The sequence below is a fragment of the Sprattus sprattus genome, assembly GCF_963457725.1.
Source record: "Sprattus sprattus genome assembly, chromosome: 16".
NCBI lineage: Eukaryota > Metazoa > Chordata > Actinopteri > Clupeiformes > Clupeidae > Sprattus > Sprattus sprattus.
In genome coordinates this window covers 5,552,477-5,571,616 of record NC_137914.1, presented here as the reverse complement: position 1 = coordinate 5,571,616, position 19,140 = coordinate 5,552,477, and the positions used below count along the sequence as shown (strand labels likewise).

Genomic DNA, 19,140 nt, shown 5'->3' with positions numbered 1-19,140 from the left:
AAGACCACGAGACAACACAGGAAATCACATTTTAGCGTGTTGGAAAGCACACCCAAGCATGTTGGACAAATAAGGAGTCAAAACTCACAGCGGTTTCTTCCACTGTTCCACGTATTTGTAATGCATTTGAAATGTTCCACTTAGTCTTTATTTATAATTAAGGTAAAAAAAAAAAGGTACATTATTCTTAGTTTCCCTTATTCCTGAATTGCCAAGGATAGAGTCCCCACAGGTTCTATTTACTTTACAAAAGTTTGTTCTATAGAACAGCGCCACACACGGCACATGCTGAAACGCTTGGGTATTAGCAGATTAGTTAAACTACCAACGCCTGCTTCTTATGGACAAATCTTACGCTGTTGTGTACCTGAGAGTATCTGCACATTAGATGAAGCATTAACACAAGCAGTTGGGTTTTCTCTCGATTTTGTGAAAGAGAACAATAGAGCAATTGTATTTGCACAGGTGATTTGAATAATTTTATATATACATCTACAGTCAAGGCAATATACAGGTACTTTGTCAATATGACAGCATGTTGGTCTTTTCTCTTCGAAAAGAAGTGACGGAAGCATTAAAAAAAATCTCAACACAACAAAATCTAAAACAAACATAAGCTGGCCATTAAAATCATCCTTGCAGATGCAAACATATATATTGTTTTGAATTTGCATTTTGATTTGAGCAGAAAAATGCCGTTTGTATTAAATTTGGACATAAATAGCCTGTTATTAATACAATGTTAACAACATATTGTGTGTGGTACCTCGCATCACTTTATAAAACGTACATACCAGGGGACACATCAAAGCTTGCATTTCATCACCAGATCTACACACACACAAGTCGCCTTAAGATCTTCACTCTTAGCTCGAGGCTGGGGGAAGTGGAGACTGCATTAAGTACAGCCCGGATTGAATAGGCTCTTTTTTCCCCCTGTAATATCTAAGCATTTCCACAGGAAACCATGATATTTGTGAACAAACTAACAAACAAAAACAGAAAAGATCGCTTACGTTCACCGTCTCCTATGTTTTTAAAACGCTCAGAACAATAACAAAATAAACCTTAGGCATACATTTAGAAATGTGTTATTGCACAGTAGGCCACACCGAAGTAGCTGTCCACACTAGCCATTATCCAGTGTTGCACATTTTCCAAATCCAAATCCAAAACCAGAGCTAGATCTGCCTTTTTAGGATGCTTTAATGTGTAATATTTTTTTTTATGGGTTTTTATGGGATGCTCAAGTCTTTTGTTGTTTAAGAACAACTAGACTGTAAATCCAGCAGCGAGTGGCTGCTGGCTCGTCGTCGGTTGGGCGGTCAGGGGTCGAGTTCCGGGGTGGCGCGGCCCTGCTGGCCAGGAGCGTGCTGGGCGGGGATGTCCGTTTTTGCACCGGTGTTGTGCATGTCTCCCTGGCTGTTCCTGATCTCAGGAGGAACGTGGCCGAGGGCTTGGGGAGGAACGTGGCCGAGGGCGTGGGGAGGAACGTGGCCGAGGGCTTGGGGAGGAACGTGGCCGAGGGCTTGGGGAGGTCCGCGGAAGTCCAGTTCGCCGTGTGGAGGATGTGGCATGGCTCCAGGGGGTGGCAGCATGGCTCCGGGTGGCAGGGGGCGTGGTGGGTAAGGGTAGTCGGGTCCGTAAGAGGGTCCCATGGGTGGATAGTCACGCAGAGGTGCAGGAGGGCCTCGCACTGCAGAGAGAGAAAGACCCAATGAGTTCCAAAAGGGTCATACTCATGATAACGCCTATGCAGAACAGACATTAAACAGCTGCACACAGACACACAGACACAGACACACAGACACACACACACACACACACACACACACACACACACACAAACACAAACACAGATACAGACACACACACACACACACACACACACAGATATGCCCTGAACAGCTCTGTTTCTCTTACTGAAGGGTGGTGGAGGTCCATAGGGGTGCCCGGGCATTGGTCCATGCCGGGGTCCGTAAGCAGGTGGTCCGAAGCGAGAGTCTGAAACAGGGAGAGGTGGTCCGAAGCGTGGGTCAATAGGCATTGGTCTATGGGCCATGGAGGGTGGATGTCCGTTGGGTCTCATCATGGGGTGAGGCAGGCCGTTGGGAGGGCCGGGTCCCATGGCATGTCCCATTGGAGGTGGGCCGTAGCCCTTGGGGGCCATGGTGGGAGCTGGGGAGTCCCTGATCGGGGACACCAGCAGAGATCCTGGGCCCTGAGCCTTGGACATCTGTGAACAGAGACAGACACAGATTGCACACGATGAGAACTCGGGTGCAGGGGGAACTGCTCGACCGGCTGCCTCCTTCTGGGGGTGTTTCCGTTTAGACATGCAGACGATGTGAGAAGCACACACACACACCATGTAGCCTAAAACAGTGAGTGGAGTTAGACCTTCCCCATACAGATCACACCGACACCCGAATCCAGACCCTATTCACATCAGAAGAAGATTTCAACAAAGTCTCGTCCCCCGTAAGCCCTTTAAGTTTTGAGCACATTTGTACAATCTTGGGGTACGAGGCTTTGTTGAACAGAGATCAAGCTGGGTGTGTATATAAGTGTTTGTATGTATGCCATATAAGTCACTCTGCAAGACCGTGAGTTCATCACACCTGTATGAGAGGACTAAAAAAAAGAGACTCCCGTCCAACCATCAGCATTAGACGCACGAAGCCTCCTCTGATTAAGAGCACGTGCACACAAACCCGCACACACACCCCTCACCCCTTCACCCCTTCACCCCCTCACCCCTTCACACACAGTTTGCACCGTTTGACCCCGACATTCATACTCACTGCCTCGGGGGCCTCTGGAGAGGCCTCAGCCTCAGCCTCGGCCTCTGCCTCTACTGGAGCTGGGGCTGTTTGCTACAGGCCAAACAGCCCCGCAGGGAACAACAGGAAGTACACACGTGACTACGGGCCCATACTGTTTACACAAACCACCCCTCTCTTAAGCACATGACTAGCATGAGTATGCACTAGTATGACGTTAGTACTACTCACCGATCCATCAGGAGAGGAGGTGCGAGGAGCGTACAAGTCTGCGGAGAAAACAGGGACTTTAGGAGGAGGCGGCAGTGACAACTGATGAAACAGGAAGTGACATTGCTGGTTAAATCAGCCAGGGGACAATGTGATGGGTAAACTCACCATGACGAGGAGGTGCTGGGTAGGTGAGGTCAGGGTAACGTCCGTGCGGGTCAGAGGGAGGTCGTGGCCCTGGAGGAGAAAGTGCACTTAGAATTCATGTCTTCCATCACAAAACCAACCATATGTTCCTTGTTTGCACTCAAAGCCTTGCAAAGAGGCTTTAATATGGCTTCATATTTCATACCTAACTCTTACTGTATATATCTTATTCATTCACTTATTCCACTTTACATTATGCACATACTCTGGACTTTTATTGCCATTTTGCACTTCTGGTTGGATGCTAAACTGCATTTAGTTGTCTCAGTAAGTGTACTATGTGCAATGACAATAAAAGTTGAATCTAATCTTATCTAATCTAATATGGCCTTTTGCTTTCAATGCACTTTCCACATGTGGTTCAGTGTACCCACACCAAGGATCTTCCATGACAAAAACACAATGAGGAAATCATGGCACACTCAATCCCAACGCCACCATACCACAGACACAATCAAAGCAGCAGCATGCCCATGGCAGGCCACACTAATACCAGACGAGAACTACATGCAAGCAGAGACTGGCATCAGAGCTGGGCGGAGACAGACAGACAGACAGACAGACAGACAGACAGACAGGCAGACAGGCATGAATGGGAGGACGGAAGAGGATAGGCGTCCACATTCGGTTGTCATGGATACGGACGGGACAGAAAGGGGACAGGTAGACAAAGGGGAATAAAAGAACACAAAGGGGAGAACAGCCATTGGTTCATCGAGCGCCCGGCGAGAGTGGAGTAGAGAAGGGAACAGAAGGGAATGAAACCGGACAGGAACCGAAAGGGAAACTGGGCTGAGGAGTTCATGGAGTGGAGGAGGATGCGGACGACTGCCATCGGGGGTGAGGTCGTGGTGGTGGAAAAGGGCGGCTCATAGGGGTTTGGAGGTTTGGTGGGAATCCACTGAAGGATGGATGGGACTCACCTAGGGGGTCGCTCCGTCGCCCCACAGGTGCAGAGGGGGGCCGCCCTGGGCCATCCATCATTGGAGGGGGGGAGGGTGCGCCTCCACTTACAGGAGAGGGCCCGTATGAGTCTCCTGTTTGGACCAGATCAACCATGCAAATTGTAATCACCAAACACAACAGAACACACGTGCAACACTCCTCACAATGCCACTCCACTTCAAAAGAGGCACAGATGCAGACAAAACAAATCCACATAAAGCCTATGCTAATTTAAGCCTTGCTGTCACAGCTGTGGCACATGTTTGGTACGAGATAGAGAGCCAGGGACCACGAGTACCAGTCCACAAGTCCACAAGTATTAATAGTTACACTAGGTCTCTATTGCTTGTAGCTTGAATGTTCTCTATCTTGTACGTCGCTTTGGACAAAAGCGTCTGCTAAATTACTGAATGTAAATGTGTGTGTGAAAAGACTTACCTCTGCGCATTGGGGGGTTGGAATGGCCAGCTGTGGGCTGAGGGAAGTTCCTGTAATGCTCCTCCAACTTTTCAGTAAGAAGCATCAGCCTGCATCGAGATTAAGTCAGTCAGTCAGTCACCCAAACAAAGTGCTAGTCCAATGCCCACTGACACCACTCATCTCCCACACACACACACACACACACACACACACACCACACACACACAAGCACACACTGGCACACACACCTCTCACACATACACACACACAGTCATCTCCCACACACAAGCACACACTGGCACACACACACACACACACTAGCAAATACACTCGCACACACACACAAGGGCACTCACTTCTGACGCAGAATAGCTGACTCGCGTTTCTCCTCCACCAGAGCTCGATCAGATGAGCGAGCGGACAACTGCAGGCCCAAAAAGAGAGCAACAGTAATGCCAAACTGCCATTAAACCCCTCGCTCACAGGTAAAGGATAGTATCTATCTTCTCTCTACTAGAGAGGGGTTAGAACTGGTATAGATATGTTCAATAGGCCCCAGAGTTTTACAGTTCAACCTCTCCAAGGTTGTCTTTTTTTGCATATTGCACCGATTAAGTTAAGGCTTAATTTCCTCCATTCTTACCCAGTTGTCATGGGCCTTCTTCTCCATCGCTGAAATCTGTTGGCAGGAAGACGACAAGTTACATGTGAGCAGATCTAAACGGAATCCAACTGATCTAGAGACAGCAGACTTGAACTCTGAGCTAACCTGAGCCTTGCTTTGTTGCACGCTCTTCTCCATCTCCTCCAGCATCTGTTGATTGCGACGCTTATAGAGCTCAACTTCTTCCACCGCTAGGACGGTCTTCTGGTCCACCTCGGACAGCCTGCTCTCCTTCTCCCTCCTGTCAAGCTCCTCCCGAGTCAACTTCCTGCGAGTTGAAGAATGCATGAGCATCACAGACCGACACAAACTGCAAAGACTATAAGGCGGGGATCACACTGCAAATATTTACATTTAGCAGACGCTTTTATCCAAAGCGACTTACAAGGATGTTTACACTGATGGCACACTGCACATCAGGAGAAAGTAGGGTTTCAGTGTCTTGCTCAAGGACTTGCTCAAGGAGGGAATCGAACTAGCTACCTTGTGATTACTAGACGACTTTTCTACCTCCTGGACCACTGTCGCCCCCAAAAGTAACAAAGTGGCAGCAACAAAGTGAGACAATGGTGGTACAAGTTGAAACCATGACAACCACTGTGGTGTACTCACTGGTGCAGAGCATTTTCCTTCTGCTGATACATCTCGCTCATGATCTCGAGTTTCTGCTCCAGGGTCTTCTGCTGGGTCTCCAGCTGGCTTTTCTCATTGGCCAGCACGGACCGGTCATGTTCCAGCTTCTGGATGTCTTCTGGAGGGTCAAAGGTTAGGGTTGAGAAGAGTTACATCGATTTCATTAACGGAACAAAGCTCTGAATGAACGGTTGTTTCAGTTGTGCGCTCACCCTCGAGAGTCTGTCTGATCCTGCCCTCGTCCATCAGCTTTGCAAAGAAGCGGTTTCGCTCATCCTCAATGACGGAGAGAGTGGCTTTGACCTGTCCATGTTTTAAAACCAAAATATTAGCAACAGTCTAAAAATGGAGCGGAAAGTGAGGTCTTTCACGACAAAGCTAGTCGCGACTGACACTTACCCTTGAGACGTCCATCATCTGCCTGATGTGGGCCTTCATGGACTCATTCTTCTTGGCTGAAAATAAGTCAAGGGAAATTAAGTTAGCACAACAAACATTTTGAGTAGAGATTCCATTACATAGTACGGCTGACTGACAAGGCTCCCTACCAGTGGCTTCTCCATTGGCCAAAGCCTTGTCACCATGAGAATCGTCAGTCTGAAGAGCCTCCAAGGACTTCAGCTCAGCAATGCAGTCGGACATAATCTACAAAGAACCAAGAAAAGTTGGATTTTACACGTGGCAGCATCACTGATGCCAGCATTCCTTTTGATTGAAGACTACCATTAGCATCAGCTATAGTGGAAGTTTAGCGTTAGCATAGCCCCATTCCAATAGAGTATGCTAGCCAGCAAAGCTATGTTAGCGCTGACGATGGGCTAGCATCAGCACTGAGAACAGCCTTCCACTAACCCTGGGGAAGAGAAGTATCAGCTTTTGCAGCGGCTAAGCTTTTAGCGCTGGGGCTAACCTAGCATCTAACCCTGAAGGTAAGAATGACACTGTTTGAGCCTTGACAATTAGGAGCGATCCACTCACATCAATCTCGTTTTCCTTATGTGCCAGGGCGCTCTCCATGTCTTTCTGGGATTTCTGGAAAACCTTGATCTTCTCATCCATAAACTTGTGCTTCACTGCCCATTCCTTGAGTTCCTGATGCATCTTAACAGACGAAGGGAAAGCATGGTGAGGCAGGCACAGGGTAGATGGGCCAACTAGCGGCAGCAAAATCACTCTCGACGGTAAACTTACAGAGGCCTTCAGCTCTCTCATTATGGCAGCTTCCTTTTCAGAGGCCATCATTTGTGCTTTATAGACATCTTCTCGGAGCTTTGCTTCATCGATCAGAGCCTGAAGCTAAAACAACATCGAAGAGAGAAAAGAATCATTGAAAACCTGGCTTGCCACTGGTCAAATTCTGTGAGTAAAACAGAGTGGGCAGTTGTGAGGCAAACCTTCGCCTGCTCCTCCTGGTAGGCTGCAATGGTCTGTTGGAGTTGGTCCACTCTCTCACTAGAGTATGTAAGCTGTTTGACAAGACAAAAAAAAAAAAGCATTCAGCAAGTGCTATACATGACAGGTTGCACAAGGTTTGACAGTATTTGGAGAGAGAGAGTCTTACATTTTTCTTCATGTCCTGCATGTTCTTCTGCTCAGTTTGAATCTTCTCTTCCAGGATCTTGATTTTGTCTGTGAAGCTCCTTTTTTCTTCTTTCATCTCTTCTAAACATTTCTGAAATAGGTACAAACATTCTGATATAAATATGCCCTGTCAACTCAATGACAGTTTTATTGTTGTTGATGATGTTGTCGTTGTTGCTGTTTTTGCTTTTACCTTGTTCACTTGATTTTCATGTGCCAAGGATTTCTGGGACTGCTTAGCATCCTTAAGTCGTTCTTCCCAGTCTTTCTCCTAGAAAGACATTACAAATGACTTAGCCTACTTCCTGTGGTATATGAGTTTGCAGAAAAAGAGGAATAAGTTTAAAGACGTACCCGCTTCTGCAAATCCGATACAACTGTCAAGGCCTCACATTTGTCATCGAGCAGTATCTTAATTCTGTCTGCCAGTTGTTTTTCTGTTACTGGAGAAATAAGATGTGGCAAACAAATAAATATATGCAGAAACAAAGCAATCATAAGCATGTGCATCAGAATTTCATAAGCATGTGCATCAGAATTTCATAAGCATGTGCATCAGAATTTCATAAATGAGTGCGTGCAAAACTTACTTTGGTACCTTCTGGTTCTTATCTACAAGAGGAAAATAAGGGACACATTAATATCATGCAGCAAAATGTAATATGTGCTTGAATAAAACATATGTAATCAGTAAAAATATCCCTTACAGCAAGAATAGTCCTCCAGACGAACGCCATAAACGTGAGAATCCCCACAGCCACTGTCCACATCACAGGCTCCCAGGAAAGGCCGTGGAAAGTGGGCTCTGGCCTCCATTCATCGGGCAGGGAGGCAACCAGCTGGGGACACAGAGGGGAACACACGCACCTTCTTGATTGGTTACAATTCATTTGATTAGATCAGCAACATGTCCCCCAGCAGTAATGAAGTACACATGACTAAAACAACTAGAAAGCTGCATTTCCAGGCACCTCTCTTTTCAAAGCTCTTGTGTTGATGAAACCCTGTTACATGCATGGCCCTTTGTCTCTCAGGGCCTACACTTTTCCCCTGCATATGTGTGAGTTAAATGTTACAGGAATGCACTATAGGTCACCACCAAACAATAAACAGAAACTGTGGATTAGACCCTGAAGCCCTCAAACGCTACTTGGTTTGGCTACTTTACCACCTACATACTGCTTGTGGAGGATTTAGTGTGCACCATATTGCAACACACAGGTCCAGTCTCACTGAGCCATTTATGGAGGAAAGTAAATACCAACAGCCTTGGAAGGATTACTCAGTGACAAAAACGGACATTTCTCTAAACAAGCAGCCACTGGGTGCTCATAGATAGCCACGTCTACATTACACATAAGGCCTTCTCGCGGGACGAGGAAACGGAAGCTTTAAGTTAAAAATTACACCATTATCCGATGGCCATTCTACAGTTTTAAGAAAATGATTCGTTAATTATTTCTGTAGATATAATGGACTAGTGGACGATCTGTCCAGTTAGCTTATTGCGACACCGTTAGCTATGGACTCCCAGCTCACAGTACCAGTCTGATGATTTCACTAGCAGACCTAGCAGTACCTAGATTAACGATACAGTTTAGCTCGTTAACCCTGTAGGGTAACCAACTTGCCACACAGAATGCACCCAGTCCTATAACTGCTCCATAACGTTAATACAACACGCAAACATAGCGTTGTAATAATCTGTAGTTGGGCATACTTACATCCTTCAATCCTGATAAAAATACCATGTAAAAAGCAGCCATCTGTTCCCGTGCAGGTGAAACAGAAGCAATAATTCCCTCAACGCCCATGGCTAACGTTACCGTTATCTGGTGTGGCTACTAAGCCCGGCTTCTTAGGCTGCTAGCTTGCTAACATACGGAAAGTAGGTTTGACACAGCCAAATATAAAGTTGTATTGCCTAACTCTACCAGTTCCGCACTATATCGCCGAGAATACGGCACACCAGATGCTTGATATTTGAAAAAGCCGAAAAACGCTAACGTTAGCGAGCAAGCTAACCGCAAAACGTCAAACTAGCTTGTTAGCCAGAAAGCTACCTGCTACTTAGCCAAACAACACTTTAGACCAATTTAATACCAGGCTATAGAAATAACCGAAAGCCTTTCACGTATGTGTAATAGTGCCTGTAATAAAATTATCGTTCCCTATAAGTGTCAGTCAATAAGCGACCAATTTCTGGTCTTCGGACAAACAACAGTCCTGCAACTGGATACACTGAACTTCAGCCTTCTCTCTTGAACACGTCAACAATCTTTAACCTTATTATGCATTCACGTCACATGAAGCGCGACAGGGACTTTGCATTCTGTGGGCTATGGGGAATCGAGAATTAAAAAAACAGCCTTAAATCTAAAGTCTTAGATTTAACCACAAAGTTGTCAAGGAGCCCATGCAAATCGCAGTGTATACAGCGTAAGTACAGTGTAATCTAAATTCCAGTAAAACAGAAAAACAAGTACACGTAGTCATAACATTTAAGCTGCCCTGTCTTTCATCTCCTTCATGTGAAGCTACTATAATGTAGTTACTTTAAACTACAACACAGCAAAACTAACTATTTATGTTGATTCTAAGGAAATTATGAAGTATTTAACTCACCGCTTCGGTATACAGTCCAAGATAGAGATGAATAAACTGCAGAGTACTGCTCATTTCAGCATAAACTGATGTGGAGCTGGCATCGCTTGTTGTCCCATCCTCATGGAAATCTGAAACGCCATGTTCAATTGAACCTACAAATGTTTGCACAGAAAAAACTATTTAACCTACATTTTAATTGAGAAATATTGTAAGATTTCACAGGGTCTGGTCACCAACCTGAGGACGAATGATCCACCTCAGAGCCAAAACCCACATCCAAAGGATTTTCCAAAATAGGCTGCGGACCTCTTTGGGTTTCCTCTGGCTCCTTTGGGCTTGCCTGGCTGTCTTTGTTTCTGTGCCCCCCATCCTCCTCAATGCCCAAGTCTGAATTGTGAGGCATGTCGCTGCGGGTGCTTGGTTCTGATAGGCTGTGTTGGTGCTCCTCTTTACTGATGTCACTGCCTTCACCAGGTTCTGTCACAGTTAAGTTGCTGCGGGTGCTTGGTTCTGATAGGCTGTGTTGGTGCTCCTCTTTACTGATGTCACTGCCTTCACCAGGTTCTGTCACAGTTAAGTTGGTGCGGGTGCTTGGTTCTGATAGGCTGTGTTGGTGCTCCTCTTTACTGATGGCACTGCCTTCACCAGGTTCTGTCACAGTTAAGTTGCTGCGGGTGCTTGGTTCTGATAGGCTGTGTTGGTGCTCCTCTTTACTGATATCACTGCCTTCACCAGGTTCTGTCACAGTTAAGTTGTTCACAGAGTCTTCAACAACCTTATATGGGTTTATTTCTTCTGCAAAACATATACAGACAGGATCAGTTAGCGACATTGATACACCTACTGTTCATATGCATGATCTAGTTACTTTTGTAACCCCTTTTCTGTTTTACCTTTTATAGCAACTGCCTAATTAGCTTATTTGTGTGAGGCATACTTTGCAAATATAATCACAGTTTCATAGTTAATACCTTTACTATAAACATAACATGAACTGTGCTAAATCAATTATAGAATTGTTAGGATTATTAGGATAATGTGAGTATGGCTAACCTGTGACAGCTTCTGGTTGAGCTTTAGTGACCAGTGGCGCCGTGTCACTAGCTGCAGAGTACTTCTGTCTCAAGGTGAATGCCAGCTCCTGGAAGTGATCAAGGATGACAGCTTCTTCATCAAACATGCCAGCCTCAGTCTCCTCCAGGTCAGAGTTTCTCTTATCTCTGCTGTCTAGCATCTTTTCGATCTCGTCCAGAATGGAGGTCTCAGAGGCCTCTAGGATGGCCTCCAGGGTACTCTCAATGTCCTCACTGCTGTCTGTCTGAGATGACCTGGCAGACTTCAGCTCTTCCTCAAGATCGTTAAACATGGCCTCAATCCGTAATAAGTGTTTCAATCCCAGAAATGTCTGGAAAAGTTCCATGTCCTTATCTTTGAAGTGTTTCCTAATGAGAGTCAGCCTGAGAACACGGTCGCTGTATTCTGGCTCATCTGCAACGGTAGTGAAACTATCATGATCTGTAGTGTTTATGTTATTTCCTGTGTCACTGATATTACTTGATTCGTCAATGTGTGATACTTCAGCGGTTCCAGAGTCAGGTTCTACCTCAGCGGTTTCAGAGTCGGGTTCTACTTCAGCGGTTACAGAGTCGGGTTCTACAGGGCTGGGAGTCGGTGACGGTGCAATGTCTGGGATGGCTCCAGCTCTTGTGTCCTCAGGGGTCAGGTCCCCCTTCCCACCTTCCTCCGGTTCGTCAGCTAAGAGTAGCTGCATAGCATTTTCATCTTCCAGTAATTCTACGGGATCCAGATCTTCTTCCAGACCTTTTGTGTCCTCTTCATCTTCATCTTCATATGGTTGGTGTGCATGCTCAATGTCCCAAGAATCAGCTATACCAGTTAACTCAGTTTTAACCTTGGCTATCTGTTCAGTGATTTTGCTGTCATATTCAAGCTCTGTTACTTTACCAGAGCTCTCAGCCTCTGCTGAACTCTCTGAAGGTGCATCCTGGGGCTCCACAGGTAACTGAGCGGGGTCCTCGATCTCATCGTCTTCAAATACATCAGGTTCAGAAGATGGTGCCTCCTCAGTGGATTGATCATGTGCCTCTTCCCCAAAGATGGATTCACCCGCTTCTTCGAAGATCAACTCGTCATCCAGTGGTTCAGTATCACCTGGGACATCTGGGTTGGGGACTTCTGGATCGGCTGGAGCAGAAAGCTTGGAGGCGATCACTTCTGTTTGTTGTTCCTGATCTTGTTTCTTCCCTCGTGTATAGACCCCTTTGGCATTCTGCCTTTCCTTCCATAAAGCACGCTGGGTTTTATGCAATTGAAAAATACCCTCGTCTACATTCATCGCATGTTCCTCCCACTGTGCATGGTTGGTCAGATCTGCTAATAGTCGTTCTTTTGGTGGTTCGAAGGCCAGTCTCTGTCTGTACTTCTCCGTAAGAGCATGATTATCCGTGTCTGACGGAAATGGTGGTTTTTCAGAGTCATGTTGTGCCTCATCCTTGGTTTCTTCAGGCATGTCACCATCCTCAGCTTCCTGTTCTGCTTCCTGTTCATCATCAGAGTCAGACGTTACTTTCAGAGTGTCCTCATCATCTGTGACCACCGCTTCAAAAGTGTGCCCAAGAGTGGTCTTCAGCTCAGGGACAGCCACTCCCTCAGAGACATGGTGACTGATGGGTTTGATTTCAGGATCATCTCCGGGAAGGTGGTCCTCCGATGTCTCAGAGGAGGAACTTTCGGTGTCTTCCTGAAGGGGATCTGATGTGACAGTCTCACTATCCAGCGCAGGGTCTTCATTGTGATCGTCAGCTGTAGGCACAGACGTATTGGCCGCCTCCTCACCATCTGAGTGAACCGTGTCGCTGGGGTCCGGTGCCACATCCTCTGGATCGGGTTCCTTTATGACGTGCTCACGTTCCTCGTTGACATTCTGGTCATTCTCTGATGGCGTCTCATCCTGAGATGACAACCCTTCTTCTGCATCAATTTGAGTGTCTCCGATTTCAGCGGATTCCACAGATGCATATTTGCTCTCTGTTTGAGCTTGATTGTTTGTCAACAACTGGTCTACATCATAACTGTCAAACTTATCCTGTCCATTCTCGAAACAAACAAAATCAGTTTCCTGAAATAACAACAGAAACCAGAATGTTACAAATTGCACTTAATAAAAACAATCATTCTGTTAGGCACACAGTAAATTCATCCCATCACAACAATTTTAACCACAGTATAATGAACCAACATATTCACTAAAACTATAACAATTACAATATAACAAATATTAAATATCAAATATCTATTTCACACAGATAACTAAAAGGGGTAAACTATTCACACTCATTCATCCATGAAAGGAACACACCTCAGCAGGAATGTCTATTTCCTTTGTAGTGTATATGTGGTTAATGGTGAGCAGGTCCTTAGAGAAATAGCCAAAACGGCTACCAACCTATGGAACACAAATTTCAGATGTGTGAGAAAAACATGTAACTGTTCATAGGAATATCAACCCTGACCAGTATGTATGGTAAACTAGGTTACTCTGGCAATAAACATTCTGATTCTGACTCTGCAAAGGCCTCAGAAAGGGTCAAACTTTTAAACTGGCATGTAATAATGATTAACTTATACTTACACTTCCTGCCCACAGATCCGACCTCTGTCCTGAGAGTTTATAGTACACATATATCGTCTCCCCTTTCCTGAAAGATAGGAACCTACAGTCTGGTCCGGAGAAGTCATCTGACGCTTTCCCTCGACACAGAAGCACTGTGGACAGAAAAATGCACAGGTTGGCATAACAATGCTCTATGTCACTGAAGAAAATGAGGCTTTAAGCGAAACGTAAGTGTAATCTCGTTGATGTCAACGTAACTTTATACAATACTTATGTTTTTTTTTCTCTGTGTAAAGCCAAGTGCGCACACAAAACGGAAACACATATGCTTGATTTAACAACCATTTTCTCCTCTTGCCAGCCGTAATTAGATCCTTGATTCTAGCTGGCCATGACTTCTTAGAGCAGATAAATAACTTATTGGGCCTGAGGGCACATTTCGGATGCAGACAACGGCCCAATGTTTTTGCTCGAAGTGCTCGACTAACTAGTGCGTTAAAAAAATAAAATGAATTATTATTATTATTATTAATGCTATGTCATCATTGATGTTTGTGAAACTTGATTGAGAAGGGAACATAGTTTAGACTTCGGTTTATTAAATGTAACCAAACCTACTCGAAAAGCTATCTAACGCTGGGAAATATGATAATAGCCAACATGCTAGTCAGTTACCCGACCTATCGGATAAGGCAATTAAGCCAGCTTTCCTATCTAACTTGTTAACGATTCCCTAAGGATACACCACAGATGGGTTCTGTGTGTACCATAGCAACGTCAGCTGCCTGCACCACGGCAAAAATAAGCTAACCAAGGTTGTCTGGCTAACAGATAGCGACCGGTATATGATTGTATCAAAACTATTTAGCTTGCAACAGCTAATGTTAGTTAGCAAGCCTGCTAGCTATGGAGTTAGCTTGTGAACTTCGATGTAGCTAGCCAGCGAACGACAACGACGTTGTCGCTGTATTGCAAATGAACGTTAACATTGTCACTGTCCTTTTCTAACACAATATAATACCTTTCAATGTTTTTGTGGTGGAAGTTCATGTCAGCTCAGAAAACAACAAGTCAAAAGTTAACCGGTAACCTGACCTAGGATATAGTGCAGCTCATCTAGGATAAGGTGGGGGAGATAACGTTGGTTGGCTAGATTTCCAACTGTATTGTTTATAATTCCAAAGTTCACGCGACAGGAAATACTCACTACTGCATTCGTCGTCGGCACATCGTTTGAAGTCCGAAAACCGTCTATCAGGACTGACATTTGAAATAAATATTTGAAAGAATAAAATAAAGCAATATAAATGAGAGACGACTGTAGCCATAGTGGTTGGCTTGATTATTGCTGGATTCTGCCTGGGCATGGGCAGATCTAGTCGACACGTCAGCAAATCCGCAGAACTCGGATAATATGCAGGATGTTCGTGGAACGTGGAGTCAAATAACATAAACTTTCAGATTGTTTAAAGTGGCACTAACATTAAAATACAATATTGTTATTAAGATTCTACTGCGATTTTTTTTAGACTTGAGTTAATTTTGTAAATGTGTATTGCATTTGTCTATTCCAGGTTTATGTGGAAAAACTTTCAATATTCAATTCAAAATTATAAATGAATGTATTAAATTTGTTTTCTGATAATATCACATACTGTCAATTTCTATTCATTATCATGGGGTTCTTTTATGTCATTGGCCCTCAGAGACCTCAACCTGACCCTCCCTAATTGCAAAGCCGCACCCACTGACCTTACTGTAAGGCATTCTCAGGTACAAATAAGACAATGGCGACACAAGAGAATATAAAGGTCATTATATAGTCTAGCCACTTACCATAGAACTCATATGCCAAACTTTGTTCCAGTGGCTGTGGCCTGAAAAGCGCTGGTGGACTGCTCGGCACAGAAGATGTTCCTGAGAAGCCGAATCAAAGAGAGAAAAAAGACTCTTAGAACAGTTAAAATGTCACCATGGGAACAGATTACACAAAAAGGGATTTTATGAATTCAGATTATTCTTTTTAAATGAAATAGTACAAATAACATCCCTAGTGGTGGGCGTGTCCAGCTACGTGGGTGTGTCCTTGTGTGTATGATTATGACATCATTGGGCTTGAAACCTCCCCGTTAATTTTTCCCATAGACAAATTATTTTTGATGGATGTCCATATTTGGGTAATGACCTTAGCTGATTAGCCCCTCCCTAAATGTTAAACCACACCCATTTTGCCTCACTGAGTTTTCATTTAAATGAAACTAGTGCAGTGCCCGTAGGAATTATGCATTCTGTAGTGTTAGCAGACGTAGGTGTAGTAGCTGTTGGATAGTGTAATAGCAAGACATATTTGCACTCCACATAGGTACAGGTTACACTGAAGTATTATTGTGATGCATGTTTCCTTTTCATTAAGAAATGTTTTAATGTTGTATATCCTTTTTGAATATATACCAACAAATAAAGTTTGAGATTATGTAGTGGATGCAGTTGAATATAGATGTCAAAGTTGCTGTCTAAACTATAAACTAAATGTCATAAAGAAAGAAATTATTTTAAATGAAGTTATGGTTGAAATAGGATCACTTCTTTATTGTAAGGTAGGGTGTATGGTAAGAATGGTCATGCAGTTGGACTCAAATGTAGGTTCATTTTATTGAATGTATGTAGCCTACTGTACTGTACTGTATGACTTCGATGATGCTAGCTTTGACAGCCCACTCTCAGACAGATCGTAATCTAATTATGTCCATACAATGGGAACACAGTTTAAATACTCTGACTGGAGATGGCGTTACTATCCCCCACCCGAATTCAGTGCAGGACTGGGAGGATAACATGACGACGTGGGCCCAACATAACTTACAGCGAAATTTGCGCGTATTTCGTGGAGTCCATAGCAACAGATGGGAAAGCAATGGACAATCTGAAAGCCTCCGAGGCTTATCAATATAAGCTACCATTTGTAGCGGTGTAGAACTCCACTCTTGCGTTGTGATTAATTAACACAGAGCAAAGGCGATCCCACACAGTATCTTCGGAATGACAGCCTTGAAACAACCATTCACTTTTCCCATAGACAAATACATTTTGATGGTTGTCCATATTTGGGCAATGACCTGAAGTGATTGGCCCCTCCCTACAACCATGCCCACTGTCCATATTTGGGCATTGGAAGTGTTAGAGCCATAGATATCTTAGATAAAGGCTAGATGGATTATGGCGGACTCTTGAATGTCCGCACAGGAGGCCATTTTGAGGACAGTATGCTTCCGGTAGGGATCAGTGGTACGTTAGGTAACGTCAGTGATCTTCACAATCGTTTACACTCTTATCTCGCGGAAATTTTGACGGATTTACTCGGATTTACAAGTTCTGGTTATTTAAAAAGTACCACTACCAACACAATGTTAAGGGGGAGTGAGCTATACTGTCCTCAAAATGGCCGAAATGTGCGGACATTCGACTCCGTCGGCCAGAAACGCAGGCAGGATATCTAGCCTTTATTATAGATATCTATGGTTAGAGCATCTTCACCCTTATATCATGGCACACCCACTAACATTTTGTGTTGTCTGTTTGAATAACAGTTGTCATGGCAACTGTGGGCGTATACCATTGTGGGCGTGTCCCGGGAAAGAGGTGTGTCTTCGTGAAAGTACATGTCAGTAAAACATGATTCTATTGGCTACTTTGATTAAATTTAGTTTTAGGTTCATTACAATTGGTAGAGGTCAAGAACAACTTAAAAATACTTACTTTTTAATTGGCTACTGTTGAATTATGCTTTGTATTATAATCAGGCTTTGTTACTCTCTATCCTATATGCTTCTTCTTAAGACAGATCTAGGCACACAACCATGAACAGTAAAGATAGCTCAAAGACCTATTACATGTCAGAGAAAGGGGGAGAATATAGCTAATATAGGTATTTACAAATTAATCATTATGCCCTGCATTGTTGAAATAAAGATCTTACAAGAGGACATTAACCTAATATGCTATGTAACCATAAAATAATTATTAGCTATAGTTTGAGAGTTACTTACCATTGTAATGGTCCATAGGGCATTGGTCAGGTGCCACTGTGGGCACAGTAAAATTGAGATAAATCAACATTAACCAAAAAATTAGGCTCGCCATTTTAAGAAGCACGACGAGCTTTAGAGATGCGCATTGTCAAGTGACTGGAACTAAAATTATAAGAATATTAGAAGTTCCAGCAACATGACGACATAATAGTTGACGTACACTGTTATTGTGCCGTCACCGCATCGTTCGTATATTTGTTGTTGTAAAACACGCGAGATAATATGTGATTTTGAATATTCTACGTGCTAGGTTGTTTCCTTTGTGATATCAATGCGTCTTATGCTGTCCTCCACCTGCATCTCTTCTAAGCAGGCTTTGACAGCTAGCTAACAGTTTTCTGAATGAATAAAGTTGACGACTAACAAGACTTGGTTTTCTTGGGTTTATGTAGTTCACCAACGAATACTCATACAGGATGGTTCATATTGAAAAACTGAAACAGACAAAGGCAAAAACGTACATAAGTACCCCGTTAAACAATGCGGCACAAAAACTAACATGCCTACGAGAGCTCGCATAGTTATAGATAGCCTTCTTAACTACTAATTGTTAACTAGTGATATCCACAGCTCGTGATATCCACAAATAACTTTCAACACATATTATAATATAGGCAATGACTAACGGCATTCACACAACAACAAGTCACGATATAGTTTTAACTTACAGACAAATAGTGTCCAAAGCTCTCGCTTTGAATAGAGCTGCATCTTTAGCTAAAAGCCAACCGTCATTTTCCCGTGTGTAGAATGTAAACTCAGCCTGCGCATCGTTCCCTGCGTGGCCACTAGATGGCAGCATCCGTCCATCTATAACCACTAGAGCTCCCAGCTCTAGGCCTACTAAACAGGCATTTGAAAATAATAATAATAGTTACCATAGTATTATTAGGGAAGGCAGAACAAGTTTGATAGTAGATATGTTTCTCTGTGTATGTTTAAATGCAGTGGTGTACCGACATAATGTATGATGTCCTCTGTGTTGCTGTATTGCCATGCTTCAATAATAAAAATAAATAAATAAATAAATAAATAAATAAAAGGCTGAGAGTTGCTGTAACGATACATGTCAGGTGAACAGATGCGGACATTAAAACGACAAGAAAGTTGATTCTAGTAGGACACTTCCACTAATTGCCAGTAGAGGGGAGTGTAATGTCCATCCTTTCCTCCTCACTGCATAATAAAGTAGAAGAAGTCAATATAACCAATGGGTAATAAAGACGGGATACACACGTGGTATTAACAGACAATTGTAGGTGTTCATCGAACTCACGGTTGCTTTAGAGTTGCCTGTGTTCGGAGTTATTCGACTCATGTCTTTACAGTCCAAGCAGTAGACAACACGTTTCATCGACACGAGTGAAC

At 43.9% G+C, this 19,140-nt stretch overlaps 1 protein-coding gene across 3 annotated transcripts; it reads right to left on the bottom strand.

Moving 5' to 3' along the window:
• Positions 1–228: 228 nt before the first annotated feature.
• On the bottom strand, positions 229–15,135 carry mia3 (MIA SH3 domain ER export factor 3; the record flags this gene model as incomplete). Of its 3 annotated transcripts, none has more annotated exons than XM_080854134.1 (28): positions 229–1,696; positions 1,924–2,236; positions 2,805–2,876; positions 3,015–3,052; positions 3,162–3,230; positions 4,124–4,237; positions 4,584–4,672; positions 4,922–4,989; positions 5,209–5,244; positions 5,335–5,497; positions 5,842–5,980; positions 6,075–6,165; positions 6,262–6,317; positions 6,411–6,507; positions 6,841–6,963; positions 7,054–7,158; positions 7,257–7,328; positions 7,424–7,534; positions 7,637–7,714; positions 7,798–7,886; positions 8,034–8,055; positions 8,151–8,282; positions 10,069–10,202; positions 10,288–10,845; positions 11,104–13,189; positions 13,430–13,516; positions 13,703–13,836; positions 14,892–15,135. In XM_080854134.1, 28 exons carry the CDS (start codon positions 15,133–15,135, stop codon positions 1,326–1,328), a joined length of 5,691 nt encoding a protein of 1,896 aa, XP_080710260.1. In that variant the 3' UTR covers positions 229–1,325. The 3 variants fall into 3 exon arrangements, with proteins under 3 accessions (XP_080710260.1, XP_080710261.1, XP_080710262.1); XM_080854135.1 differs by having other exon boundaries at positions 10,069–10,178; XM_080854136.1 differs by lacking the exon at positions 4,124–4,237.
• Between the last annotated feature and the right edge of the window lie 4,005 nt (positions 15,136–19,140).